Source organism: Pelophylax lessonae, assembly GCF_965119305.1.
Source record: "Pelophylax lessonae genome assembly, chromosome: 2".
Lineage (NCBI taxonomy): Eukaryota > Metazoa > Chordata > Amphibia > Anura > Ranidae > Pelophylax > Pelophylax lessonae.
In genome coordinates this window covers 584,252,635-584,268,435 of record NC_138769.1, presented here as the reverse complement: position 1 = coordinate 584,268,435, position 15,801 = coordinate 584,252,635, and the positions used below count along the sequence as shown (strand labels likewise).

The 15,801-nt window shown below is 43.2% G+C and overlaps 1 protein-coding gene across 1 annotated transcript in view; it reads left to right on the top strand.

The window, feature by feature from the left end:
- LOC309545936 (chymotrypsin-like elastase family member 1) overlaps window positions 1-12,833 on the top strand; it is a 121,086-nt gene extending 108,253 nt beyond the window's left edge. The window contains exons 4-8 of the mRNA XM_082245380.1: window positions 5,051-5,176; window positions 7,694-7,830; window positions 10,449-10,594; window positions 11,633-11,782; window positions 12,723-12,833. Of these exons, the coding sequence (XP_082101506.1) occupies window positions 5,051-5,176; window positions 7,694-7,830; window positions 10,449-10,594; window positions 11,633-11,782; window positions 12,723-12,731 (568 nt within the window). The 3' untranslated portion in view covers window positions 12,732-12,833. The remainder of the gene's footprint in view (window positions 1-5,050; window positions 5,177-7,693; window positions 7,831-10,448; window positions 10,595-11,632; window positions 11,783-12,722) is intronic.
- The last annotated feature ends 2,968 nt before the right edge of the window (window positions 12,834-15,801 follow it).

The following is a 15,801-nucleotide window of genomic DNA, read 5'->3' as shown; positions in this document are numbered from 1 at the left end:
CTGACCACACCAAAATTGGTGTGATAAAATGCTTTCCCAATTTCCCAACGGCGCTGTTTATTTCTGGCGAAACAGAAGTCATGAATTGCTCGTAGCTTCCGATATCTTAGGCCATAGAGATGATTGGAGCCATTCTCATCTCCAATCAGCTCTATGGTTAGATAACTTAACCACCGGCTGCACTCTCGGGTTAACCGGTGGGACAGGAGAGCCCGAGAAAAAACGTGGAAGGCGGCAGGAGGGAGGGGGGAGTCCCCTCCCACTGCATGTAAAATAAGTCTAGCGACCAATTATCCGCTAGGATTGCTTTTGCATGTAAGCCGACCGCTGGCTGTAAAAAATGATACCAAGATGATGCCTAAATCTGCAGGCATCATCCTGGTATAACCACTCAAAGTCCAGCAACGCACCAGTACATTGCTGGTCCTTGTTTGGCATATAGGTTTTTTTTTTTTCATGCAGCCTGTGGGCTGAACGAAAAAAAAGAGAACCTATCAGAAATCAGCACACTAATAATGCGTAGTATTACTCATCATTAACCACCCAAACAACCACCCACTGAATTTAATGATGGGTATACACGACACTATCCACGTATACCAAAATAGGATTTTAACTGCAGTGCTGAAATCAGAAAATCACCACAGCTGCTCCCAGCAAAGGTATCCATATATGCTGAGCGCAAACACTGTTTGTGTCAGAATATATAAAATCAATGTCGTGGTAGCCGATGAGTACCTGCAAGAGAAACAGGTCACAAAAGAATGAAAAAACAAACAAAGTACATTAAAAGTACATAGGAAGTGTAGAAGAACATAAAAAATGAGAAAAGAGACGACAACTATTTTTGGATTTTATGTATTTTTTTTTTTTCTTCAAATGTCGAGTTCCAGGTTCCAGGTTCGGGTCTCTCAAAATGACGATAGCCATCGAACATCTTTTGAGACCCTGTGTAAATGTGCCCTAAACTGTGCCGTGCTGTACCCTACGCTAATAATCCACTAGTGTGTGGTAGCGACGGAAACAGTCACCGTGGCAAAGACCAGATCGGTCAGGACAGTCGGGACAATAATTCCGGGTGTCACGCCTAAATCCGCGCTTGCTGCAGACACGGCATCTTTTTTGGGGGTATCGTTGGGTAGGGGTACTCGGGAGGTATTGCGGAAAATGCCTCTCATACAGCCGGCTCACTGCATCTGGTTGGGGAATTGGGGCAGGAGCACCACCTGGATACAGGAGGGCTCTGATTATCTCTTCTTGGAATTGAAAGAAGGATAATGTTCCGGCAGATGCTTTGTATAAGACAAAAGCGTTGTAAATAGCCAACTGAAATAGGTATACAGACACTTTTTTGTACCAGCGTCTGGCCTTACGGGCAATTAAGTACGGTCCCATCATCTGGTCGTTGAAGTCCACCCCTCCCATTTTACGATTATAGTCGTGGACACAGAGGGGCTTCTCAACAACAACACCGGTGACCGTAGTAATTTGGACTGCCGTGTCTGGGTGAATGGAGGACAGCACGTAAACATTTCGTTTGTCCCTCCACTTCACTGCAAGCAATTCCTCGCACCTCAAGCAGGCTCTCTCCCCCCGAGCTCAGTGGGGCATTTACTAGCCGTTGGGGGAAGCCCCGGGGATTAGATCGCACGGTGCCCCAAGTGCCAATTTGCAATTGAAGGTGTCTAAAAAGTGGCACGCTTGAATAGAAATTGTCCATGTACAAGTGGTACCCCTTTCCGAATAAGGGTGACACCAAGTCCCAAACTATCTTGCCGCTGCTCCCTATGTAGTCTGGGCAATCGGGGGGCTCCACAGTGCTATCTTTTCCCTCATAGACACGGAAATTAACTGTATAGCCTGTGGCCCTGTCACACAGCTTATACAACTTGACCCCGTATCTGGCACGCTTGCTGGGGAGGTACTGTTAGATAGCAAGGCGGCCAGTAAACTTAATCAGGGACTCGTCAACGCAGACATCTTGTTGGGGGGTAAACAAGGCTGCAAACCGCTGATTGAAGTGGTCTATGAGGGGCCAAATTTTGTGGAGCCGATCATATTCAGGGTCTCCTCGAGGACGACAGAGTTCATTGTCATTGAAATGCATGAACCAAAATATTTGTTCGTATCGAATCCTGGACATAACAGCAGAGAACACGTGCATTTGATGAATTGGGTCAGTGGACCAATATAACTGCATTTCATTCTTTCTTGTAATGCCCGTGTTAAAGGAAAGGCCCAGAAACTTTTTAAAATCGGGAATAGGATTCCAGGCGAATGGTCTGGCAAGGGGTGAATTTGGGTTGGCGGCGATGAATTGTTGAGCGTATAAATTTGATTGGTCCACAATAGATCTGAAAAGATCTTCTGTGAAGAACAGCTCAAAAAAGTTAATGGGATTAAAACCAGCTGTCTCCACGTGGATTCTAGGTTGGGCTGTGAATGGGGGAAGTACTGGCGCTGTGGAATCTGTGGGCTGCCAAATAGGAAATGCCAGCGCTTCAGGGAGGGCACTATGGGCTCTACAGGCCTGTCTTCGGATACGCGGTGGCTGCGGGCCACTACTCGTGCTAGCCACCGCACCAGCTTCAACTGCACTTAGTTGACTCGCCACGTCACCAGGTGATACTGCAGTGCTGGTTGAAGGTCCAGGATGTTCTAGGCCGCTCGTGCTTGCTAGATCACGAGAAGTGTGAGCGGCACTAGTACTGGCACTCTGCTGCATACGAGAAACTCCCGGTTCTTGCAAATCAGCAACTCCAGAATGGGGTCGGGTACGCCTGACCTTAGCAGGGACCCCTCTGTCGGAGCTATCTGTCAGGGAGCCTCTGCTGTCATCTGGTTCGTATATTGACCCCGATTCTGCCAGTGAGGCTTCCCCATCGCTCTCACCTGACATGGCCATTATACTGTAGACCTCTTCACCACTGTACCAACGTTTGGTCATTTTAGTACCTAAATTTACCGGTACAGTAGTGTGACTACTAGGTAATAAAAGCACCTGGTTGTCGAGGACTATTTGGTCGCTACAAAAAAATAAAACTGCTAGTGCTATCAGAGTTCAGGCCTGACTCTGCTAACGCAGCGGTTTTGTGTGATTTGTGTTTTTTGGAAGTGTCAGTAATCTATTGATTACTACACTTGCCTGGGTAAGGTGGTCTGGGCAAGGGGGCTAAACGCAGGTGCTAGCAGGAATCAGTGCTGATTGTGCAAACACTGCGTTTTGGGAACACTAAATTATGAGGACGCTAGTATAGTTCTGATCAGATCAGATATTGATCTGTTCAAACACTATACTAGTAATGGAGGTGTGTGTTAGTGTACTTGACTCTAACTGACGCTAAGTAACGGTGGTGTAGTGGGACCCTGACGCTAACTAGCTAGCCTAAGTTGTGTCACCCGTGACGCTAATACAGTGATCGGTAATCACTGTATATAATGAACACTGTGACAGGGCAGTGAAGGGGTTAACTGGGGAAGATCAAGGGGTTAAACCTTTATAGGGGATAGATGGCGGGTGGCCTAAACCTATTTGGGCTTAGCGCAAGCACAAATTAGGGTCACAAGTGACACTAAATACAGTGATCAGTAGTTATCTGATATACTGTATATATTAGTGCACTGTGTGATAGGTAGTGAAGGAGTTAACTGGGGGAGATCAAGGGGTTAAACCTTTATAAGGGATAGATGGCGGGTGGCCTAAACCTATTTGGGCTTAGCGCAAGCGCAAATTAGGGTCACAAGTGACACTAAATACAGTGATCAGTAGTTATCTGATATACTGTATATATTAGTGCACTGTGTGATAGGTAGTGAAGGAGTTAACTGGGGGAGATCAAGGGGTTAAACCTTTATAAGGGATAGATGGCGGGTGGCCTAAACCTATTTGGGCTTAGCGCAAGCGCAAATTAGGGTCACAAGTGACACTAAATACAGTGATCAGTAGTTATCTGATATACTGTATATATTAGTGCACTGTGTGATAGGTAGTGAAGGAGTTAACTGGGGGAGATCAAGGGGTTAAACCTTTATAAGGGATAGATGGCGGGTGGCCTAAACCTATTTGGGCTTAGCGCAAGCGCAAATTAGGGTCACTAGTGACACTAAATACAGTGATCAGTATTTACCTATATACTGTATTTAGTGCACAGAGTAATAGGGTGTAAAGGGGTTAACTGGGGCTGATCAAGGGGTTAAAACTTTATTAGGGGATAGGTGGCGGGTGCCCTAACCCTATTTGGGTCTAACGCAGGCGCAAACTAGGCTCACAAGTGACACTTATACAGTGATCAGTAAAATATCTGTATACCACTGTATATAGTGTTCACTGTGAGGGGTTTGGGGGTGATCAGGGGGTTATCAGAGGTGATCAAGGGGTTAAATGTGCCTATGTGAGGTGTGTCAGTGTAGTGTTGGTGGAACTCACGTTTTTGATGTCTCTCTGTCTTCTCCTGGAACCGAAAGGACTCCAGGAGAGACAGTGACATCACTTCCCCTGCCTGTGTTTACATTACACAGACAGGGGACAGATTTCTATTGGCTGGGAACGATCGCCAGACACTGACCAAAAATCATTGGTCAGTATCTGGTGACTGATCGGTTCCCTACCGAATCCGATCGGAATCGGGACCAGCGGCGCGCGGGAGCGCGCTCTGGGAGCCGAGATCGCGCCCGACGTAGGTCAACGTGGTCAGACCTACAATAGCCACTTTGCCGCAGTAGTATCAACGTGAGCAGTGGTAAAGTGGTTAAAATACCATAAACATGTGTAATTATTTACTTAATAATTTTGTTACTGGTTTTAGAATGGCAGGCTAACTATTTTTACCAAGGTACTTTTTTGGCTCCCTGGGTTGAATCTGAGGCAATGACACATGTGGGGTCATTATGACTCTGGTATACATAGGCTTTGAGGCACAGGTAGTCTTGAAAATGCAAAGGTTCATCTTCTGTTATGAGCAAACAGTATCTGTTAATATGTGTAAAACCAGATTTCTGTATACTTACTTTTTAATTATATTTAACTGACTTTCCCTTTGATTATGTTCAGGGTAACCCCCTATCGTGTGGTGTTGGGAGACCACAACCTTAGCGTAAATGAAGGAACTGAACAGGTGATCTCAGTGTCTGGAATACGTATTCATGATTCATGGAATACCAACAATGTTGCTGCTGGGTAAGAACCAAGCAGATGCCATCTAAAGCAAAATTTCCATTTGCCATTCAAATATCACACTTAATTTAAAACATGTACTGCATAATACGCAAACTAGGAATTTATGCATGTGTAACAGTTCCATTAACCAACACAAAGTTCAACCAGAGCATTTCATAATAGGAAAATCTACATTACATAGAATTTTGGCATAAAACTGATGCTTCAGTTTGAAAGATTCTTCATGTCACCTAACAAAATCCTGTAGATCTGCACAAGAAGACTTTAGCACGAACACAAAAATGCCATGCAATATAATAAGAACAAGAGGCACAGCCACCATCAGAGAAGTGATAATAGCCTAACACATCAAGAAATCTTACTAATATTAAAGCTGAACTCCAACCTACAAAGAATTTGTACTTCTGTCCATATAGTTGGTCTAAGATTTACCAAGCTCTGCCACACAGCACAGCCCTGTCTGGCAAGGAAGGGAACCTGATTTTTCTCTGCAGCAGTTAAGAAAAGTCTTGTTAGCACATGAGCACTGTAGCACAACCAATTGGTTACTTGTGATGTATCTCCTTTTACCAGTCCCATGTACAGAGTTATGCTGTACATGGGATTGCAAGAGGCTGACACCAAGTTGAATTTAGCAGCTTACAATGCTTGCATTTAGAAAATACAGTGCTCTAAACTTTTGTCTTTTATATCTGCTTGAAGTTTAGCTAAAAATGTTACCTGGGTTCCAAATATTAGACTGTACCTATACACTGTTGTCACGTACCTAGTAGGTAGAGCCTGAATGTGTGGAGGAAGGCCTCTCTTACACCTCAGAGCCCCTGAAAGTGCTGGTGGACATGCAGGCTGCAGGACAGCTGGTAGTGTAGAGTTCCAGAAGGAGGCAGGTGTCCTGGGAGTAGTTGGACCAATGCAGCAACTAGGAAGCCTCGGGGAATACTGGAAGCAAAGCAGAGTCAGACAAGCCAGGTCATACACAGAAAGGTCAGATCAGGTACAAGTGGAGAGACTGGAGAATGGTCAAAGAACAGGCTGGGGTCAGTGCAGGCAGAGAACTGGAGAAGTCAGAGGCAAGCCGGGTCAAGATTTCAGGAACAACACAGGTAATAGGAACCAGGACTGGCACGGAACACTGTAGATGAGACAGCACTGATCCTGGGAGCAGATCCAGCTTAAATAGCCCTTTTGGCACCTAAACTGTCATGAGGTGCATCGCACACATTGGCGTGTGCATGCAAACTAAAATTCACATCCTGATGCTTGCGCATTAGCCAATGCGCCAATTAGCGCGCACTAACGCGTTGGTGTTAGCTAAATGCACTTCTTACTTGGGAGATTCGAGGGTCAGGACCTTGCCTGCAGTTGCCAACTTGTCTTCTGGCAGGACCTTCCTGACAACTGTGCATTTGGAAAGTATGTGATAAAAGCTAAATGCTTATGTAACAGAACCACGAGCAACACTGTGCTTGTGGACTTTCGTAAGTATACAGCTTCCTTCAGTCTTCAACATACTGTAGATATCAGATTTTCCAGCCACCCCCCATACAAAGCTAGCTGACTACTTAGCTTGTTCTGGAACCTTCTCCTTTATTGAACAGTCACACAGTTTATATACAGCATGGACATCCCCCTCCTGATCAGATTACTCCATCAGGTCAGGGATTGCCTGATTACATTATCATATGCAGATGAAATTGTATACAGACATAGAATTAACCTGAACTAATTATCTAGCCATTTGGACTGAAACAATATGTAAGTTCATTAACAATTAACAATGGGACAGACAGGCTTAACAGAATACACATTACAACTCAACACACAGACAATAGGAATGGACCGCCAGTGACAGACTGTTCGTCTCCTACATTGAAGCACATGGAACAGAGGCCAATGTGATTAGCTCTTTCAATCAACATGTTCAGAATCAACCAGGCCAGGAATAGTCTTCACATATTTCTTGAGATACATGGCTGACAAATATCACTGTCCCATTTGAAGTAATTCAAACCATATTCTCAGTGTCCATTAAGTATGTGTCTTTCACTCCCAGTGGCGGTGAGTACTGTCACAGCTTAGTTTGCTAGCTTAAAGCCCAACTCCAGCCAAAACATTTACTTTTCAGATGGTGGAGTAGGGACTCCTGTCAAGTCTAAAATGCTTTCTGTTTCTCTGCTTTAGAGGTTTCAACTCACTTTCTTTGTAGTCCCAAGGACAATAAATAATCAGAATCTATCAAATGAGGGTAGAAATAAAAAAAAAAAAAAAAAGCAATTCAGTGGAGAGGACCTAGAACATTTGTTTGTGTTTTATAGTTTCCTGTTTTTTCATTGGGGAGATTTCCCTTTACTTTTGTGTGGCTGCAAGAAAAGGTAGCAAAGGGGAAATATCCTAGTGAGGTAACAAACAGCAATATAACATTGATACTAGTTGTATACTTTCCCCACTGTATCCAAATGTAAAAAAAAATGTTTGGCTGCTGCATTTAACTGTATATGTTATACTTTGTCATTGCAGTTCTGATATTGCCGTCCTCCATCTGGCTGCTAACGCTACTCTGAACAACTATGTAAAACTGGCTTCACTACCAGCTGATGGCACTGTCCTGGCTAACAACTCCAACTGCATCATTTCTGGATGGGGAAGAACAAGTAGTAAGTTACTGCAAAATAGGTTTACAAATAAAATAATCTGATGAATGCTATATCATGGCTAGGTTCACCATTGTGACAAACTCACTCAGGACAGGGGCTTTTGGACGGGACTGCAGGCTAGCCTCTTGCCTACTGACTATGGGCCCTGGCTTGTGAGGGAACACTGCTCTTTGTGGGGTGTATGCTGGGGTAACCCTTGGGGTAATGTTATTTTGGATTCAAGTCCACATCTCCCCAAGACACACAGACTCTAGGACTCTAGGCCTAGGATCTATGTTAAAGGCCTAGCTGCCTATTGCCAATAGTGGACTGCTCCACACAGTTGGACTCATGGCAGATGCTAAAATCATCAGCTCAACCACCTGTCTTCTAAACATTGTTGATTGTGGTGATTAACTCACCTATTGTCTACTGTGGGGATGTGTTTATACTTATAATAATGTGTATTGTACTTCATGAGCTTGGTGACGGCAAGTTTGCTAGTTAATTAGCTCAAGCTAATTAAATCACTGTCATCTATTAGTTGCTAGTGGGAAAGTAGAATACTGTTTGTGTTGGTTGTTCCTTAGAGATGTTAATTATATTTCTGTACACAATTTCATCTGCATATGATAATGTAATCAGGCACCTGACCTGGTGGGGTATATATAAGGTGTGAGTTTGTTCAATAAATGTTCCAGATCTTATACAAGCTATTCTCGGCTAGTTTTGCATGGGGGGGGGGGGGCGGCTAGAATATCTGATATCTATGTTCAAGCCTGAAGTAAACGGTATTCTGAAAGAAGCACACAAGCTGTCAGGTACCTGGTAGGTAGAGCCTGAATGTGCGGAGGAAGGCCTCTCTTACACCTACATATTCTCCAGGTCAGGACGCGGACCCCCATACACTTTTTTGGGGCAATAACTTGCATTTAAGCCTTCAAAATGAGGCCATTTGATTTTCGAGGTAGAGTCCCATAGACTTCAATGGGGTTTGTTTGCTCGAACAAACTTTTCCTCTGTTCGCGGTGTCCTGGTGCGAACCGAACCGGGGGGTGTTAAGCTCATCACTACTGAGCATGTTTATAAAGTGTTAGCATTGTATGAACATAACAGAAGTCCTTTAACAGGTGACCATGGACATGCTGAAATGTTCTGCTTTCCACATTATAATATTGTTCTACTTCACTGGGAATTGTCCACTGACTCCACTCCAATCCACTGTCTAGCTGTTGCCTAGCTTTTTTTCTAGCAGTTTTGCACTGACTGCTATAGTTGCAGGGAGTGCCCTACTGCTAAGAGTCCAATCCAATGTGTAGCTGTTGCCTAGCTTTTTTTTTCTAGCAGTTTTTCACTGACTGCTGTAGTTGCAGTGAGTGCCCTACTGCAGAGGTAGTCCAATGACTCCAATCCAATCCACTGTCTAACTGTTGCCTAGCTTTTTTCCTAGCAGTTTTGCACTGACTGCTGTTGTTGCAGTGAGTGCCCTACTGCAGAGGTAGTCCACTGACTCCAATTCACTGTCTAGCTGTTTCCTAGCTTTTTTTCTAGCAGTTTTGCACTGACGGCTGTAGCTGCAGTCAGTGCCCTACTGCAGAGGTAGTCCACTGACTGCAATCCAATCCACTATCTAGCTGTTGCCTAGCTTTTTTCTAGCAGTTTTGCACTGACTGCTGTAGTTTCAGTGAGTGCCCTACTGCAGAGGTAGTCCACTGACTCCAATCCACTGTCTAGCTGTTGACTTGATTTTTTTCTAGCAGTATTGCACTGACTGCAGTAGTTGCAGTGAGTGCCATACTGCAGACAGAGGTAGTCCTCCACTGACTCCAGTCCAATCCACTGTGACATGTGTAGCTGTTGCCTTGCTCTTTTTCTAGCAGTTTTGCACTGACTGCACTGCATTAGTTGCAGTCAGTGCCTTACTGCAGAGGTAGTCCTCCTCTGACTCCAGTCCATCCAATCCACTGTGTATGTGTATTTTGTGTAGCTGTTGTTGTTGCCTAGCTTTTTGTCTAGCAGTTTTGCACTGACGGCAGTGCATTAGTTGCAGACAGTGCCTTACTGCAGAGGTAGTCCTCCACTGACTCCAGTCCATCCAATCCACTGTGTATGTGTATTTTGTGTAGCTGTTGTTGTTGTCTACCTTTTTTTCTATCGGTTTTGCACTGACTGCACTGCAGTAATATATTGCAGTGAGTGAGTCCACTACTGCAGCACTTTATTATGCATTAATGCACAATCAGATGATGTGAAATGCAAAGCAAATGTCTCTGCAATTGAAGTTTTCCTATCAGTTTTTATGCAGTTAAGGTGTGAAGAATGAGCACTTAATGTTAAAAATGTTAATAAATAAAGATTTATTAAGAGATTTGTGTCGATTTTTGTGTTTTTTCGGCAAAGTTTTACATGTGTGAAAATATCGGCCAATATCGGCCGATACCGATATGTGATCGGCGAAATATCGGTATCAGTATCGGCAATGAAAAACCGATATCAGTCGATCACTACTTTACACCTTTGTGACTTGTATCATTGAAAGTCCAGTTACAAGATATAACTAGTAGCTATGAGCTAGTATGTGAAATATTCATACTAGTAGTGCTAAAAATTGTAATAACTCTTTTTTTTTCTTTTTGCAGCTGGTGGTTCTCTGCCTTCCATCCTCCAGCAGACTCTACTGCCTGTTGTTGATCACTCAACTTGCTCTACCAGCTCCTACTGGGGCAGCACTGTGAAGACAACCATGGTGTGCGCTGGTGGCAATGGAGTCCAGGCTGGTTGCAAAGTAAGTAAAACTGGTCATAAATGTCTCAGACCCATCCCTGATCAAAAGACCAACATGACAGACAAGCCATAGGCTGTATAGTAATATAAATGTGTATACTGTGCGACAGATCCCAAAAATTATATATAATGATACCCTTGCTGCTCTTCCCACATCCCCGCGTGATACGTATAGTGCTAATAAACAGCATACTAGGTGTTAATATGTGATATATACGCAAACTACCTGAACATGTGAATTTATCAGCTAAAAACGACCCTTATAAAAATGTCCCCAAATAATCGTGATAATAAAAATTAAATCCAAGAAAATTGTGCAATGAATTATATATAAAATCATTCAATCAAAAGTACATAAATAATAAGAGTGCCAAAGTCCACAAAGTCCAAGAGCAAAGTGTTTTGCTCATGGACCAGTCCAGCGTGCTCAACAGTCTTCATGTAAAAGAGACAGCCTGTCTCCACTCAATGTTCCTCCATGCACCCTATTCCCCTGTGCAATGCACACTCACCAGATCCCTTGACTCAAAAGAAATGGGTCTCGTAATGCTTTTTTGGGAGCCTTAAACTAGGACAGCAGGTGAGACCAGTGTCTACTATCTTCCTCCGCAGATCCCTATATATAAAAGTAAACCGCAGACAGCAAGATCATAGTGCAACCCATTTATAAAAACTTCTTTGCCCACAGAAAGTATAAAAATGTCTACTTACATTTCATCATGCCCAGCAGGCACTACCAGGATATAGCAGTGTATTTCTAAATCCATATAATTGTCCTGGCCCACCAACAAGATGGCGGCCTGGGGTGTGTTCCTCATTAACCTAAAGTAAAGTCAGACATAATGTGTCCCCGCCTCAATGTATTTCGCCACCCACATCATCTTTAGGAAGCCCTAGGTGAGTATGATTGTTTTTTTTTTTTTTCATGTCCCGCACTTCTCTTTTAAGCCAACATGAAAGCAACAGTGGTAAAAACAATAGATGGGGTTCTATATGAAAGACTTTTCCAGCTAATTTAGCTCCTACTTTTTTTTTTTAGGGTGATTCTGGTGGACCTCTGAACTGTGCTGTCAATGGCATGGTGCAGGTCCATGGTGTCACCAGCTTTGTATCCTCCCATGGTTGCAATGCTTACCAGAAGCCCGCAGTGTTCACCAGAGTGTCCACTTACATCTCTTGGATCAACAGTGTAAGTTACAAATTTTAAACCTAACACATAGCATCAGCATTCTTACAATTTACTGTTTAGCTTATCTTCCTATTTCAGATTGGAATTTTCTTTGTGCTATAGACATGTGTTAAGTTTTCCTTATTATTCTGCTTTGCTTACGTTAATGACATTTTATTTTGTGTGCATTCTTTGTTAAGTTTGTCATAACCTGCCATTGTAGTTAAATAGTTGGTTGGGGGGGCTGTTCTTCTAATTGGATGTTTTAAGCATAGGTGTTTACTGGCCTGCAAAGGAAGAGGGTGTAACATGCTGGTATTGAGGTGGTTAAAACAATGCAAAAATACAATAAACACAGGGGGAATACATTTTTTTACAAGATTTAATATAATCCCTGAAGTGCATTTTCCAAAATTTTGAAACTTTTACTACAGGCATTATAGCACATTTTGCTAAATTGGAGTATTCTTTGAAAAGAGAAATGTGGGGTATCAAAAATATAAACATACATACTCACGTATGTATGCAGCTGCCCCCGCCGTCTCTTTGACCAAGAACTGATCACTTAGTTCCCAGTCTTCACTGAGCACCAAGTGCACTGAGAGGCCGAGCCAGCTGAACCAGCTGTCAGTCAGGCATCTGGGTGGTGATCAAAATTACCTAAATTTAACACTAAGCTTCACGATATTTTGCTGAATAATTAAAAGCCAAGTGTGAACACAATTAGTCACAGAAAAGAAATTCTGAAAATAGTTTTGAAGCTCCGCCCATGTTACCAGTCCCTGGGCCTCTCTATGGTGTTTGGGATAGTTGGGAATTCCCACAGACTTCTGAAAAACCACTTATGTTGATTGGGACATTGCAGCACAAGAAGAACACGTTTTTGAACATTCTTTGTAACCACACAGTGTGACAGCAACATCTGAGTCTACTTTATTCATTAAATATGATTTTCTTCTAGAACCTGTAAGAACATCATTCTAAGAACTGGTAAAGGAACACATCTGAAGACATCTATAAAGATAAAAATATTGAAAGTTTCTTTCTAAAACCAATTATGTAATAAAATATCCTTTTCCCTCTGCAATTTGTGTGGATTTTTAATTTTATTATGAACTGTTTAGGTTATCTGTTATATACCTACTTTCTGTAAAATCCTTATGTTATTTTAAAGCTGTGATGTAACTTATTATAAATTACAGTCTGGATTATGTATGAAATGCCTCCTCCCTCCTGGGAGAAGGAGCAAAAGTTCATAGCAATAAATTAGATTTTTGGACTAGATCTGCATCCTAATGCCCCCTCACACTTACCCTCTCTAGAGCCTTGAACCTCACGTTATCTTCCCTGGAACCCTAACCCTTGCACAAACTCTCTTCCTGGAGCCCCAACCTTCACACTAACCCTCGATGGAATTCCAACCATCACACTAATCCCAGGGCTGCTGAAAGAAATGGCTGGGCCCCCATACAGACTACCTGACAGACCCCCCCCCCCCCAAGAAAACAGTTATATTTCTTTACAAATTCAATAAAAGCATTACTAGCAGACACAAATTCAACATAACTCACAGAATTCTTGCTAAATCTAAAAGATAAAACTGAGTTTTAAATCTGTGTGTGTGAATGAGGTATTGGGGCTCATGCACATGGGTGCTGTCGTCTGTACAGTGTGAATCAGTGGTTCATTTATGTGGCTTGAGCCACCTGGAGCTGTACAAACACAGCTGCAGGTCCTAATCTGACAGGGTGTACAGCCTGAATACAGACAGCGTGCATTTGGGGACCGCTCACCTGCACATCTGTCCAAGTAGGGCCTGCGGCTTTGTTCATACAGGTGCTGCATCCCCATAGAATGACAGGTGGCTCCAGTCCAAATACCTCCAAACACCTCCTTTACACAGCCAGAGTACCTGGTGAATGAGCCACTAATTATATTTTTCTATCCTAAAAAAACAGATCTCTTCAGCGGTGTGCTGTCACTACTAAGAGGGATTCCATTTGCATCTGGTCTTCTCTCTGGTTTCTTGGGCTCTAGTCGTTTGGCCAAACTGCGATGATGCAACTCACAAACATGCGTGCGCGGGTGTCATGGTCACAGTGCAGCTCTCTCAATGGATGGTATGTCATCCATTGAGAGCGCAGTGCACATGCGGTGGTGCTATCACCGGCTGCTACATTTAGGAGATATTCACTCTACCTACATGTAAGCCCTATTATAGGCTTACTTGTAGATATAAGATAAAAAATGCCAGGTCAGTTAGTAAATGCTTAAATAGAAGGAGTTGATACATACATTTGCAGAGGGAACTGACAGCTAAGGGGAGAAGAAGCAAAGTTGCATAGGTCAGGAAGCAGTCTGGGGAGAGAAGTGGGTAGCCCAGCTACATAAAACACACTGGGACAAGATAACAGGAAGCTATGGAACCGGTGTAACAGTAAATTCTTTACACCATGGGAATGCAGCTGATCAGCTGTGACTGTGTCAGGAGGACAGAGCAATGGAAGAAGCAGTGGAAGATTTCTGTAAATGTCATTCATCACTAATCCCCCTCTCTGTGAGGGATCCCCTGTGTGCTTGGGTCACCTACAAGAGGACAGGTGCCCCCCCCCCCCCTATCAGCGGCCCTGGCTAATCCTCCCTGGAACCTCAGTCATCACAATAAATGGTAGATGATACACCCAAGGTGTATTAAGCTGCGCTCACCTAAAAAGTGCAATTGTGCAATAAATAATAAAAATATCATATAAAGGGCATGAACCAATAAAACCCATCAACTATTTGCAAAACCTGTGTATATAAAAGTTAGTACACAGAGATGAATTGTATAAATTGTAACAAATACTCCTTGAAAAAAGTGCATATAATAAAGTGCATCAAAAGTCAGTGAATAAATAATTCATAAATATAGTCCCAAATAGATAAACGGATAAAATAGTGCAGTCTCCAAGGGATAAATCTTCCTCACAGAAAACAAATCTTCAATCCCTTCACCACATAGGCACCCGGTGTGTGAGTTTGCTTACCAGAAAGCACAGACCCCTTAATTACAGGGGGTCAATGCAAGCAGAATGGTTCAATAAGACCAGACTCCAAAATGAAAGACCAAGCCCTCCAAGGTTATCCACTCCGCAACCACCTGTATACCAAAGAACTTCACACTCCACCTCCACCTTACGCTCCTCAGCGATATGTGAATAAAGGAATGACGAGGATAGTGAAGTACGTACAAGCAGTTTATTAAAAATAAAGTGGACACACTTAAATCAAAGACAGAAAAACAGGCATTCAGCTCAGGATCCGAATTAGACACAGGGCGGTACCGCTTCCGCATCTACTGGTCCATATCAATCGGTTCCGGAAATGGCAGTAATATCAGGGTGATTGCGTCCCAATTAGGGATGATCGGTTCGACCCGAACATTGACTGTTCGAGGTTCGGCCGAATTTAGAACTTTTTGCTGAAAAAGTTCGGAATTCGGCAACCAGAACCGACCAAAATGCAATGGGCCAGGAAATGGGCTTTAAAAGCCTGTGATTGGACCAGAACCATTAGTAAAAGCTAATTGAGGGGGCAGGAGAATGCTAGGAATGTGATTGGAGTGACTAGGGGGTCCCTAGACCAATCATTAGTGAATACGCCCCCCAGTATATAAGATAGCCCCCGCCAAATTCCTAGCATTGTAATACAGGGACATGGAAGAGAGTGGAAGCAGTTCTGTTAATTTTACTTTAAAAGTGTCATTTAGCATTTATTAGTGTGAGGAAAGGGATATCTAGTGTAGTTAGGGTGCTATTTTCCACTTTAGTTAGATGCAAAAATGTAGTTTCTGTAGGGAAAGTGTTAAGTGCCAGGGTGACCGTAGTGTAGTGTAGGGTGAACTGACACTGACTGCTATGGCAGGGTGACCAAACCCTTCCATATCAGGGTGACCGCTATAGAGAAAAGATAGTTTCTCTTAAGTCACATTCGGTGCACTAATATGGCTTCTCGCCGGTCAGCCTTCTTTTTGGCTGCAGGCGTTTATAGGGATTTTTTGA